Source organism: Hakea prostrata, chromosome 7 (assembly GCF_041222555.1).
Source record: "Hakea prostrata isolate BN-2017 chromosome 7, UWA_Hpros_2, whole genome shotgun sequence".
NCBI classification, from domain to species: domain Eukaryota; kingdom Viridiplantae; phylum Streptophyta; class Magnoliopsida; order Proteales; family Proteaceae; genus Hakea; species Hakea prostrata.
Window position 1 is genome coordinate 8135886 of NC_142606.1, and position 14172 is coordinate 8150057.

The 14172-nt window shown below is 38.0% G+C and overlaps 1 protein-coding gene across 1 annotated transcript; it reads left to right on the forward strand.

Annotated features, from left to right (window-relative positions):
* Positions 1 to 3824: 3824 nt before the first annotated feature.
* Positions 3825 to 13066, forward strand: LOC149009427 (protein argonaute 4A-like). Its single transcript, XM_089161362.1, has 23 exons — positions 3825 to 3942; positions 5223 to 5483; positions 5599 to 5804; positions 5891 to 6115; positions 6203 to 6339; positions 6426 to 6523; positions 6610 to 6707; positions 6884 to 7055; positions 7145 to 7261; positions 7378 to 7485; positions 7628 to 7690; positions 7769 to 7882; positions 7956 to 8121; positions 8210 to 8322; positions 8429 to 8566; positions 8985 to 9115; positions 9313 to 9378; positions 10822 to 10885; positions 11005 to 11116; positions 11222 to 11295; positions 11521 to 11615; positions 11730 to 11761; positions 12541 to 13066. Exons 2-23 carry the CDS (start codon positions 5232 to 5234, stop codon positions 12714 to 12716), a joined length of 2757 nt encoding a protein of 918 aa, XP_089017488.1. The 5' UTR covers positions 3825 to 3942; positions 5223 to 5231; the 3' UTR covers positions 12717 to 13066.
* The last annotated feature ends 1106 nt before the right edge of the window (positions 13067 to 14172 follow it).

The window sequence follows — 14172 nt, forward strand, 5'->3', positions numbered from 1 at the left end:
TTTTCTCAACTTTCCCACAAAGTCTCACCAAATATGTGGGGTTTTAAAATGGTTTACGGTGAGAAAGTTGGGTTGCGACATCACTAGATGTCTCTTACTTTCCCACTTCAAGCAACCAAACAATCTACTATTTTGGGATTTAAGGAAAAAATAAAAAATTTACATTTTTTTCAAGAATTTTTCCACCCATTTTTTCTCACCCCACTTTTATTCTAGCAAACAAAAGTGAAATGAGGGAGAAGGAAAAGAAACTTGTCTCTCACTTTTTCACCCCAAGCAACCAAACAATCTACCATTTTGGGATTTAAAGAAAAAGTAAGAAATCTACACTTTTTTCAAGAATTTTCCCACCCCACCTTTATTCCAACAAACAAACACAGCCTAAGGTTTTTGTTGAAATATGACCACAATTAGTTCTATTACATTGGTATAAGTGTAAGCACAGGCACCCAGCATTGTACAGCTCTTTTTTTTTTTGGTGAATAGAAAAACTTTAATTAAAAATTTATCTATCCACTTACATATTTCGTTGTACTCCATTTCCTTGCCTTTCTAACATTGACGTTATCTTTTTTTTTGTTGTTTTTTTTTTTGTTTTTCTTTTTCTTTTTTTGTTTTTGATGATTGGTAATTTCTTCAATTTTCCATTTGCTTTCTTTTTTGGTTTCCTTCCTTGTTCTCTTTTTTTCTTCATCTCTTTCCCATACTCTGCTCTATGGTGTTCTTTTTGTTTTTCCTTTTTTTTCTTTTTCTTTCTTTTGTTTCCCTTCTTCTTTTTTGTGGGTTATTTATCTTTTTTTTGTTCCTGTTGGCTTTTGTCCTTTTTCTCTTTTTGTTTTTTCCTCCCTTTCCTTGTTTTGTGTTTCTGTTTCTTTTTGCTTTTTTCCGTTTTTTTTTTTCTGATTGTTCTTTGTTTCTTCTTCCTTTTGCTCCTTGGGCTTTTCCTCATTTGGCCTCGCTTTTTCGTGTGTTTTTTTCCCTGCGTGGTCCGTCTTTGTTCTATCTCCTTTAGGTTTCTTGTCTCCTTTGGGTTCTCCTCTTGTGGCTTGTGGGTTTTTCTCTTTTGTTTGTTGTGGTGCTTCTTCATTCCTTTCCTTTCTTGGGTTCTTCTTGGTTTGTGTTGTTGTGGGTCGTCTTGCTTCCTCTTCCTGCCCTCATCTTTGGGGTTCTTCTTTTTTTTTTGTGTGTTCTTCTTTTGTTTTTGCTTGGTTTGTTGTCGTTGTTGTTGCTTTGGTTTGTTTGTCTTCTTTTTTGCTTTTTGGTTGTTTCCCATGTTTTTTTGTTTTGTGGGTGGTTCCTTTTGGTTTGTCCTTCTTTTGACTTGTCTTTGGATCTCACTTGTTTGTGGTGATTGTTGGATTGATGCTTGTATTGACTCCTCTTGTTGCTTTCTTTTTTCTTGTTCTCTGTCTTGGTTTGCTTCGGGTGTTGTCTTTTTTTTTTGTCTTTGCCTTTTTGTGTCTTTTTTCTCCTCTTGTTTTGCACTCCACTTTTCCGGAGATTGATTTCTGACGAGGAAAGAGTTCCAGGCAGCTTTAAGAGCCAACACTTCTTCTACTTCCGCTTGCAAAAAATGTATCATCTCGCAAAAACAAATGAGTAATTCGGAGCCCCCCTTGCAATCTTGATTCCGCTTAGTAACTTCAATGATTTGTACTCATCGAGTAGCCTTGACAAGATCTCCATTACAAGTAAAAGAGGTAGGGCTAAGGGGCATCCCCGCCTAAGCCCTCTATCCCGAAACCACGAAAAGGCGATCCTCTGTTGGCGAAGTGGGTGAGAAATTAGCTCGAGAGTAAGTTTACACCACATATTGTCAAATCCTAAGAACTCGAAGATCTTGATTATGCCAGTCCTATCAGTTCTGTCGTAGGCCTTGGACATGTCCAATTTGAGAGCAATGACACCTTGCTTATTGCGTGTATTACGCTCTAATGTTTGCTAACTAAGGAGGTCAGGTTCAACAGGTTCCATCAGTTGAGTTTCTTTGCTTCTATTTCTTGGTCTGAAAAGTTAATTGGCGGGTCTCCCGCTGTAGTTGAATTGAACTTCCTAGATTTCTTCCGGAACTGATGCAAATAGTACTCTTTTTTTATGGTTAATGGTTGCCATTTGATGTTTATGGAAAATTGTATGCTCTACCAGCATCACATCCAATTACACCATTAGTGTCTCTGCATGCACCGTGATGTGTTGGAACCCGTCTTGCCATTAGTTGCAGAATTGATATCAATGATGATGCCAATGAAATTGGATTCTACAGTGGAAGGAGGGGGTTGCAGTGTCCTTAGAATCTTGGGGGATCAAAAATTTGCTTGGGAATTGAAGAAGATGCCTTTTAAAAATAAGAATTTAAAGAAGAAATAAATTAAGGGTGCATTTGGTTATATGAATCCAATAATTTAAAATGAAATGAGGTTTTAAATCTATAGAGATCATATCTATGGATTCATGGTTCAAAAAATTAATTGTTTGATTAACTTCAAATCTATCGAAGTTCATAGAGTTTCTTTGGGTTACTCTGCATGAATCAACAAATATCATCAATTTTATATCTTTAGTGTAATCTATGAATTTCACCCAAGACCCAAAAATGGTTTAATTCACGTTTTTAGGAAAAAAATGAATTTCGAAATATTATACGACAAAATAGATATAAATCTCGGATTCATGAATCCAAGAATTTGAAATCTCTGAATTTAGATAGTCAAACATGTCCTTAATCTATTTATTTATCAAAGGTAAAATATTCATAAACCATGGACAACAACAATTTAGTGATGGGCCAAGTTTTGTGGACTTTTTGTAACACTTGTAAAGTGGACGAAAAGTGCATTTAAAAAATATCAATTGCATTCTAGAAGGATGGAAAATTTAAACTTGCCTCCACGACCAGACCACTTTCAAAGTTCATCCACGGTACTCTTACTGCCAAAAGTGAAAAACCAAAATGATATTTTCTTTTTCTTTTTTCCTTGGGTAGAAAAAAAGAAAAAAAAATATCTAGGCGTCCTAATTTGTGGAAAATGGATCGTGGATTCGGGTCCAACCCTTAACTCGGGTACTGAGCCCAAAAAAATTCTTACCAAGAAAAACTTAAATAATTGGTAAATGGCGCACCATGCGTAGTGCGCCACATATACGGATATACCCTTATTACCATAAACTGTAAAAAATGTAAAACCCGTGTCGCTCCATTCCTGTTTTCTCAGAAGACGAGCCGTCGCTCGCTGGGAAGCCTTGGATAGAGAACGGGGGGGGGGGCATCATCGTCATTTCGTTGGTAATTTTTACCCCAAATGGCCAAATGGTTATCCATTACTACGTGCTCCATAAAGCAGGAACTACAACTGTCCATTCTCGAGTTTCTCGCCTATCGTACAAATAAAAGCCCGCCAAAATATCGCAGGGTAAGGACTAAGGCGTAACTCGTAACCGTTTTGTTATTTTGCACGTCAGCGACCTAATGAACAATCTTCTCCGATTACCGTCAGATTGGAATATTCTTCGATTACCAGAAACAGAAATGCAGAACGTGCGGTCCGTTACGAGGAGCCAACAGAAGATTGACAAGGACAAATTCGAACCGTCCTCCTATTGACTCCTATCTTCTGTCGTCCGATTGGAATATTTTCAGCTTTGAAACGTACGAAATGAAGATAGACAGTGAGGGCCCATTTATGGGATGTATTCATAACTATTTATAGTGATCGGATAATAGGAAACTCCAAAAGTAGGAATACAAGGAAATGTGGATTCGGTTCTGACCCGGCAATGGAGGATCCGTTAATGAGCTGGAGTTCGACTACTTAAAGAGAAGAGACCAAAGTGAGAAGTTGTTAGCAGTTGGAAGTGTAGAGAGAGACTGCAGAGAGGAACACGAGAAAACCAGAGGAGTTGAGGGTTTCTAGGGTTTCGTGTTCTTCATTTCCAAGTCTACAGGTAGAAGTTCGGTCACTCCGGCGTAATGTTTTGCAAGACATAGGAGGTTATGAAGATTGTTTGATTTTGTTTGCTATTTTTATCCCGTTTTCTGAAGATTTTCACATATTGTGAGCTCTGCTTTGTGGATGATTTTTAGTTCACTGTGTCGCTATGGAGCCGATCTTTCGTTATTTGAAGTGCATTGCTGTAGTTTAGAGGAGGATTTTAATGATTTGTCTGTTCTAACTTGTAATGTACTTGCTCGTTCTGATTATACCCTAGTTGAAGGTTGTCTTCGATTAATTTAGATACAAAAACCATGTCGATGTTTTACTTGTTTTTGTTTGCTTTAGCTACTTGTTTTAGTGAGTTTAGTTGTCCCCTCCAATATTTCCCTGTGTCTAGTTTGTTGTGATGCCTGGAGCTTAGCATGCATGGTTTGTTTTTCTGGTTTCCCCCTTCTTTGAAATTCTCGTTTTACAATCCTTTTGTAGTATAATAAGTATATTTTTGAGGTCCCTTTCTATTCTATTCTATCCTTCTGGTGCGAACATTTCTGTAGGATTTTCGGTTGTCTGTTCAAGATGTTTTTTCTATTTTATCTATCTTAGCTTAGTGTGTTGCGTACACCTGTGTGTTGGCTCATTATTTTCTGTTGATTTTGCTTACGGTCACTCTTAGCTGTCTTGCAGTCGTTTTTGATTAATGCTTGTTTGTGGTCGTTTTTTGGTATTTCATCGCTATTATAATAGCCCTCTTTTACCTGTATTTTGACATTTGCATCATACAAAATTTTTTTGGGCACATTTTTCTTGTATTACCATGCGGAGCAGTTTTTGTACATCATGAGCCTTTGCTTTGGTGGCTTCGGTTCATGCTGCGCATTCTGTCTTCTTTATATGCGGATTGTTTTATTTTCTTATATTGTTGAAGCTTTTATTGCAACCTCTTCTCTTGTTAAGCTGTTTTGTGCTGTCTAATGTCTCACGGGCATTGACATGCCCTGAGATGCACTGCAAGTATTAGATAATAAGTGAATTTTGGCGCCAATACTGTGGCACATTATCCGACATCTCTGGTTGAACTTGCAGTGTTGGTTTTGCATTTTGAATAATGTTTCCCTGTTACATCATGTTGTCTAGAGTAGTTTTTATGTTATTTATTTTTCTATGGTTATTATCTGTAGATAACATGAGAACTTCATATTGCGTGCATCATTCTTACTGTTTCTTTTTGTTCTCATTGATTTTTCTAATTGTTTACTCTCTTTGACTACATTGGCTGTGGTTTCTGCGTAGATTTGAGATATGGACTCTTCTGATCCTGAAGGAACAGGGCCCCCGGAGGCCCTGCCACCACCTCCACCAATTCCAGCAAATGTAGTTCCGCAGAGAGTGGACTCAGAAGTCAAATTTGAGTCTGTAACAAAGGCTTCAAAGCCAAAGCGAGTCCCAATGGCCCGGAAGGGTATTGGTCGAAAAGGTCAATCAATTCAATTGTTAACCAACCATTTTAAGGTTAACGTTAACAATGTTGATGGTTATTTTTTCCACTACAGTGTGAGTATTTGTCTCTTACTCTGTCTACTTTTCAGAATCTTGCCTTGCTGAGTAGAAAGAGAATCATAAACCAATCCCAGGCATCTTATTAAAGTTCGTTCTCTATTTTGAACAGGTTTCAGTGTTATATGAAGATGGTCGTCCAGCAGAAGGGAAGGGTACTGGAAGAAGAGTACTAGACAGAGTTCACGAGACTTATGATACTGAGTTAGCTGGTAAAGAGTTTGCATATGATGGGGAAAAGAGCTTGTTCACAGTAGGGGCTCTCCCTGCCAACAAGCTTGAATTCACTGTTGTGCTTGAGGATATGTCATCAAATAAGTAAGGACCTCTGTTTACCATCTGGCTTCAGTTGCTAGCTATATTATTTGCTTGGCATTATCTTTCTGATTGATTTTGTATTTCAGAGTTTCCAATAATGGCAGTCCTGGTGGTAATGGAAGCCCAAGTGAGACTGATAGGAAAAGATTAAGGCGACCATACCAGTCTAAGACATTTAAAGTGGAAATTAGTTTTGCTGCAAAAATCCCAATGCAGTCTATAGCTAATGCTCTACGTGGTCAGGAGTCAGAAAACTCCCAAGAAGCTCTGAGAGTTCTTGATATCATATTGAGGCAGCATGCAGCGAAGCAGTAAGTTACTGCTATGCTCTGCTGTTATGGGTGTTTGATTTTCTTTGCAACCTGCTGATGGAACTATTCCTTATTTTTTTCTGGTAGGGGCTGTCTTCTTGTGCGTCAATCGTTTTTCCACAACGATCCTAAGAACTTTGCTGACTTGGGAGGTGGTGTGCTGGGTTGTAGAGGGTTTCATTCCAGTTTTCGAGCCACACAAGGGGGCTTATCTCTTAACATTGGTGTGTTCTGCCTTCTTAGACATAGTTTCTGTCTGGCTTTACTATCATTGTAAACATGCTGCTAACTGGTTGCACTTCAAATGCAGATGTATCTACCACAATGATAATACAACCAGGACCGGTGATGGATTTTCTAATTGCAAACCAAAAAGTTAGGGATCCTGGGGAGGTTGACTGGGCAAAGGTAACTGATGTTGGCGATCAATTTTTGACATTGCAATAGCTGGATTGTTTTCTTAGTTAACTAGTTTTTGTATTCTCCGTTGACAGGCAAAGCGGACTCTGAAAAATCTGAGGGTAAAGATTAGTCCATCTAATACAGAATACAAAATCACTGGATTGAGTGAGTTGCCCTGTGATGAGCAACTGTAAGCCTCCCCTTCCATGTTTAGGTTTTCTTCTTTGCTCCAGTAGTGCTGAAGTATTTTAGTTCAACAAATAATTTCCATATGACAAGTACCTATTCTATCATGTGAGAAGTAGTTTAACATGTTTTCCCAGTCTTTGTTGTTTGGGGGTTAAGTGTGAATTCTTTTTCCTGCAGGTTCACTCTAAAACAGAAGAGCGGAAGGGATGGGGATGGCTCTCCTCAGACTATTGAACTGACAGTGTATGAGTATTTTAAGGAATATCGTCATATAGAGTTGCGATATTCTTCGAGATTGCCATGTATAAATGTTGGAAAACCAAAGAGGCCTACCTATTTCCCTATTGAGGTGAAAGGAATTACTTTTACTTATGTAGGAACTATAATATACCCATGCTTTTTGCGTCTGGAATTTATAATTTGTTGAGTATGTTATAGCTTTGTTCGTTGGTCTCCTTGCAACGCTATACTAAAGCATTATCAACATTTCAACGGTCATCTCTGGTGGAGAAATCAAGACAAAAGCCTCAAGAGAGAATGAGAGTTTTGTCTGATGTGAGAATTTTTCATATAGATCTATCTCTCCGAGGTTTATTTGCTTTCCCATTTATGTACAATGACGTTTCTTTTGATATGGTGAATCTGTTGATTTTTGTGGTGCTTTCTGTCAGGCCCTTAAAAGTAACAATTATGATTCTGACTCAATGCTACGGGCCTGTGGTATTTCAATAAGCACTAACTTTACGCAAGTTGAAGGCCGTGTTTTGCCAGCTCCAAGGGTTTGTTATTTACTTTCCCCCTATTTTCTGCTCACTGGGCTGAATTTCTACGAGGAAGCCTAGGTTGCCTTCTTTTCTTTTAATAATCATTTAGCTCCAGACATGTTGTCTAATGAGTTCAACCATTTATTAATTTATGCAGTTAAAAGTGGGGAGTGGAGAGGACTTCCAGCCTCGAAATGGGCGTTGGAATTTTAACAATAAGGTTCTGTCTCTATGTTGGAGTAGTTCTCGAAATAAATTTTGTTCAGAAGTCTGAACATCAAATTATAAATTTGTGTAGAAACTGGTGGAACCTTCGACAATTCAACGATGGGCTGTTGTGAACTTCTCAGCCCGTTGTGATGTCCGTGGTCTTGTTCGAGATCTGATCAAATGTGGAGACCAGAAAGGAATTGTGAGTCATTTCATTTTGTATCGGACACTAGAGTTAAGTTCTCCACTAACTTCTCTTTTTCCAATCTATGCAGCGCATCGAAGCTCCTTTTGATGTATTTGAAGAGAGTCCTCAATCAAGACGGGGTCCTCCTACTGCTAGGGTTGAGGAGATGTTTGATCAAGTAAAGTCAAAGCTTCCTGGCTTACCACAGTTCCTTCTCTGTCTTCTTCCAGAAAGGAAGAATTCTGATGTTTATGGTGAGCTGATTTGGCTTCTTCTGTTGGCTGTGTAATGTATGTTAGGGCCTTGAGTGTTGACTGACAAGTGAGTGTTTTAATCTGTTAGGCCCTTGGAAGCGGAAATGTCTTGCAGATTTTGGAATTGTAACTCAGTGCATTGCACCTACAAGGGTCAATGATCAGTACCTTACCAATGTACTCTTGAAGATCAATGCGAAAGTAATATGTGCTTCCTTCTTTAGTTATGTTAAATACTTTCTCCTGTCATGTGTTCTTTGTTGACTTCCATTTATTGACCTTAAAATACTCGTGTCCTTCCCTGCAGCTTGGTGGTATGAATTCCCTTCTGTCTGTTGAAAAGTCTCCATCTATGCCTATGGTCTCTAAGTGCCCCACCATCATCCTTGGCATGGACGTGTCACATGGCTCTCCTGGCCAGTCTGATGTGCCATCTATTGCTGCGGTAGCATTTATTTGTCTTTGTACTCTACAGCTTAAGTGATTATTTTTCATGCAACCATCATCTCCTCTCCTCCCCTCCCCTCAACCCCCCGGGGGGGTTGTATTTATAGTTTCTAGTCAGAGGGTTCCCTATCATGGAAGTGTGCAGTTTTGCACCAAGAAGAGGTTAGGATATGCATGTCCATAAATGTCCAATAGAAATGGACGTTTAATTAAGAGAGAGTATGTTGGTCCACAGGTGGAACTGAAATTTTTGGTAATCTTTAATCATCTTGAGTTTGAATCATGTTTTAATTTAATGAATCAGACAGAATACTCATTTCCCTTCTTTTTATAGGTAACCTGTGTTTATAAAAATCAAGCCAATTGTCTCCATCCTTGATTATTTACTTCGTCGTTGTTCTGTATGAGATTCATAGGTTGTCAGTTCGAGACAATGGCCATTGATTTCTCGCTACAGGGCATCTGTTCGTACTCAGTCGCCAAAGGTTGAAATGATCGATAATCTATTTAAGCGGGTATCGGACGATGAAGATCAAGGCATAATTCGGTAAAGTACCACTTATGCCATAGCTAAATTAGATGTTTTGGTCTTATTTCACTTGTTTATTTTAACTAATATCTGAGCAAAGTCTATAGAAATCCATCATACTAGTTTGGTGAAGAGAGAACATCAGTTCTCTTTGTGTGTGTGTTTTTTTTTGTTTTTTAATTTATTATTATTTTTTTAATTTGTTCAAATTTCAGGGAACTCTTGCTGGACTTCTATGGGAGTTCTCAGAAAAGGAAGCCTGACCAGATTATTATTTTCAGGTATATGAGTTTTCAATTTGAAGATTGTCAAGTTCTTGAAGTTAATCCTTATTGAACTGCATACATGGTCCTTTGTCAGTTGGCTTTCAATTTGAAAGGTAAGATTTTAGGATACTGTCAAAATATATTATTAATGTAGAAAAATGAAAGAAAAAAAAAGTGACCAAGAAGGAATTTGAACACATGGGAATTTGTTCCCAGGAATTTTCATTCTGTTATGTTGCGTATAAATGAAGGTTTGCTCTATAAAACCTCGAGAAAGAGGAAAAAAAGGGTAGACAGAAGTGAAGGCACAAAGACATCAAAATATGCTGGGGAGGACATCAGTTGGAATGTTTTTTCTTTATGTTGCATCTGTATTATAAAACCTAATACTACGTTTTTATATTCCCTGTCATTCACTCTAAGAAATTTGTTCTCTAGAAAGGACATGTTCTCTAGAAAGGACATCCCCCTACATGTGACTTTGGGTACTACAGGATCTATGAAGGGCTTAGTGTATGCACAGCTTTACTTGTTTGCCCTAGAGACTGTTTTCAAATTAAAAAAAAATATAAAAAAAATCAATTCTTTGTGAATAAAAACTCCAAAGCGACAATTCCTAATTTATTTTACTTGAAGTTCTTGACATTATTTTAGATCCTGATCTTGCTTGATGCTTAATACAACTCCCATCCTTGCTTGATCATATGATCTGTTTAGGCATCCTATTCTCAATTGGGACTGATTGCCCATTGCTCCCCATGTGTTGCACAAGTCATGATAGTTCTAATCCATTATTTATCTGTTCAAAAAGTGACCTCATATCATTATATTTTGTACTCCTAAATTCCACCTCCCAACTGTTTTGCTTTTGGGATCCTATATTTGGTATTTTCTGATTTTCTCAGTCTCTTTGCTTGAGTAGAGGCTTCCACTTCTTGATGCAGTATCAATAGACTGCCTACTGGTTCCGGTCCACCCTAAAAAGCTGGTCAAATCGGGTTTGCTCTAACAAGAGTAGGATTCAAATAAGTTAGTTCAGTTTTAATTTCTAGACTTCTGACTAAATGTTTGTTGAGTTTCATATTTCAACTAGGATTTGTGTTTCTTCCTTTTAACTAGCTTGGACTTGAATTAGGTTGCAATTTCATATTGAATTGAGAGATAAGCTGTGTGGTACTTGATTGTGAGATTTCCCTTTCCTATTCTTCCAATTCCTCTCCTGTGAAAGCCCATATAGCAGGCAATTCCCAGGCCTGCATCACTTCGTTGGTTAGTTAGAACAAATCACCTAATATGGTTTAGGTTGATTTTTCAATGTAGACAATAAAATGTTTTCATTATATATTGGTGTTGTTTTCTTACCGTCTCACACTATTTTGTGGTTTGCACTATCTGAGAGCATCCACCACTTTGTTTTTACTCTGAATCTTTCCAAACTGTTGCCTGTGTTGATTTCAGGGATGGTGTGAGTGAATCTCAGTTCAACCAAGTATTGAATATTGAATTGGATCAGATAATTGAGGTTATTTTCCAGAAACAGCTTCCTGTTATTAGTTGTAGCATGGAAAGGGATTTTATTTTTAAGTAAGGTCATGAATTCATCATTTTGAAACTCTCCTCATGTGTCTTCTACCATTGCAGGCTTGCAAATTTCTTGACGGTTCATGGTCACCTAAATTTTTGGTGATTGTTGCGCAAAAGAATCATCATACAAAATTCTTCCAGCAAGGATCTCCTGATAATGTTCCTCCTGGTTAGCAAAGAAAAATTGCTTTAATGATTCTATTTAGGAGTAACTTGGTGGGAGGGGAGAACCCAAAAAAATAGTTGATTTCTGTTGACATTTTGTCATCTACAGGCACAGTAATTGATAACAAAGTTGGACATCCACGCAATAATGATTTTTATATGTGTTCACATGCTGGGATGATTGTGAGTATTATCCTGCTATGATTGTATTTGTGTAATACTTTAAACCTTTTGGTTGGAATTGTCAGTTGCTTCTGGGTGCTCCTCTCATTCATTTAGGACTTTATGCTTTGGCAACAGATTAAACAGTCTGCTGGTGCAATTCATTCACATATTTCTTTCTTGGCTATTGTGGTAAACAAGATTTATGAAGGGTTAAGTGACATAGGTGGAAATTTCTTTCTGCAGGGGACAACTCGCCCAACACATTACCATGTTCTGTATGATGAAATTGGATATTCGCCTGATGATATGCAGGAACTTGTACATTCTCTTTCTTACGTGTAAGTAAATCACATGATAACCTGTTCAGTTGTGATTTTTATGCTGTGGAAGTGCCTAGTGATTCCAGTGCTAGTATTCTTATGCTGTGATTATTGGTGGTTCTTGTATTTCAGGTATCAGCGGAGCACAACTGCTGTTTCTGTAGGTAATACAAAATTCTGTCCACTTTATAAATGATCAAGAGCTCAGGACTTAGTAGTGTATTTGGGAATAAGAATAAATTCCCTCAGTAGAGCAACATTTAGTTGTCTTGTTCATATGCATTTGAAATGTGTTAGCGTGCTTTATTGAGGCTCAAGGGCTGCTTGGCAGAATTTCAATACTAATGGATTCCAGCCTCCTATCCTGTCAAACACGACCTAATTGGTTTCACTTGATCCTTTTGGAGTTCCCATTGATCCGGCAACACCTGAAAGTGGTGTGAACAGCTATTGTGAATTGTTGAGCATCATCCGATACACTAGACATGGGATATTTGTCATGTCCAGATTGGGCACAGGTGGGAATTGATCTTAACATTTTGGTGTGGGACTCAAAATGTATGGGACCTATGCCTCATAGAGGGTTCTAATTGGTTCTTGTACCCATGTGGCTAACATTTTGCCTGTGATTTTGCATTGTAAATCAGATGTTTGATAGCCTTTCTATCTTTTGACAATCACCAATATCATTTTGTCCTAGAGTTTAACCCTAGTCTGCCCCAGTCCCAAATTAATTCAGTTTTGTACTAGTGTGATGTTCTGGTATGTCTAGGTTTCCAGTGTCCTGATCTAATGTCTTTTGTATGTCTGTTAATCAGTCCCCCCTTCATTTAAAAAAATAATGGTTTAGATTTTGGATATTATTTTCATGTTGAAATTTTACCCTTGATGTGAAATGTTGTCCGGCTGGTTATTGAAATTGGTTCGATGTTTTCTGCTGCAGTCGCTCCAGTATGCTATGCTCACCTTGCTGCTACTCAGGTGTCTCAGTTTATTAAATTTGATGACATGTCCGAGACATCCTCTGGCCATGGTGGGGTAACTAATGCTGCAGGTGTGCCGGTGCCCGAATTGCCTCGACTCCATCAGAACGTTTCCAGTTCCATGTTCTTCTGCTAAATTCCGAGCTATGAATGCGCGCTGGCCTAATTGTCTTATCAATAGTATTAAACAGAACCGGTCTAATATTTAGGTGGACTTTAGACCTTGTTTTGAAGGGGTAGGGTGAATCAGTACTTGCTCTTTATTTTGGTCTGGTGGTGCCTATGTTTTTTGTTACAGGTTTTGTTGGCGGTGCCGCTTCACTAGGGTATGGTTGGTTGTTTTGACTATCTTTTGCTTCTCGGTTGTACATCCTGATGGATTGCTAAATATGTTGATATGCTAGCGTTTACTTTCTCTTCTTGATTTTGCTCTTTGTTTAATGTTTCGTACGTTGGTATGTTGTTAAGAATGAAAATCCAATAAGGGATTTATGTCCATTTTGGACATGGAAATGGACCATTCAATTCCTAACGTACGTGTCCAAGGTTGGATCAAGGTTAGATCTAACCGAAGGTCAGACCTAAATGTTAGAGGTTAGATTAGGAAGATAAAAATTATTATTTTAATTTATTCTCAACCTTTAGATGTAATGAGCAAAGTGTTGTTCATCATGAGAAATGGATGGGATAAAAATCCATCCTTCAGGGGATTTTTTAGCTTTATTCTTGCTTTTTAATTCCCCTTTGGTCTAATTGAGATGATTGAAGGCAACTTTCATTCTTATTTGGTACATCATTGAAGGCAATGTTATTCGTTTTTATTGGTTAAAAATTATGTGGGATATTAGTTTACTTTTTGATGGGGAAAAACTTATGGCAAGTTGGAGGTACGATTTTCATATATCAGAGACGGTGTTTTTCAAATTAAATTTTTGAAGAGGCTCAATATTGGGGACATTCCGGTAACTAGATTGTGCTAGATACTCGTGAATCCTCCCAAGGCTTTTTACAACCTCTGTTGAATTGAATCAGCTTTCTTGAAAGAAGATTCTCTAGTAATTTCCACAGAAATGTGGAGATTGGGAACAAAAGTTAATACCTCGAAGACGACCATGGCTAGGGGAACCTTTATAATCGGGCTTTTTTGTTCTTTGTTCACAAGCCCTAAGTAGCTTGATGATGGAAGAAGCCACTGAAATCAAACTAGAGTGGTTGGAAGGCATTGAGGCAACCTACTGACCCACACCGGCCACCTCTTTGCGGATTATTGATTGATTTTCTCCAAGGTGAGATTCTTTTTTTTATTTGGGTTAACACGGAGGTGAAATTTCAAGAAGTAAACGACTTGAAGGAAATTTTGGAAATCGATTCTTAAGAAAGTGGTCCGTGGACAAGCAACAACCCAGAGGCATCAAGTTTATGTTCTAGTACCAAGCATTCCCTCAAAGATTAAATGGTGGTTCTCAATTATTAGGGGTGGACAAGAGGAAAGTTGCAAACCATCATGGCTTGCGTTGAGTAAGCTCTCTCACTCTCAACCCAAATTTAATGGAGGGTTAAGCTTTCGGGATGCCTTTCTTCACAACAAAGCT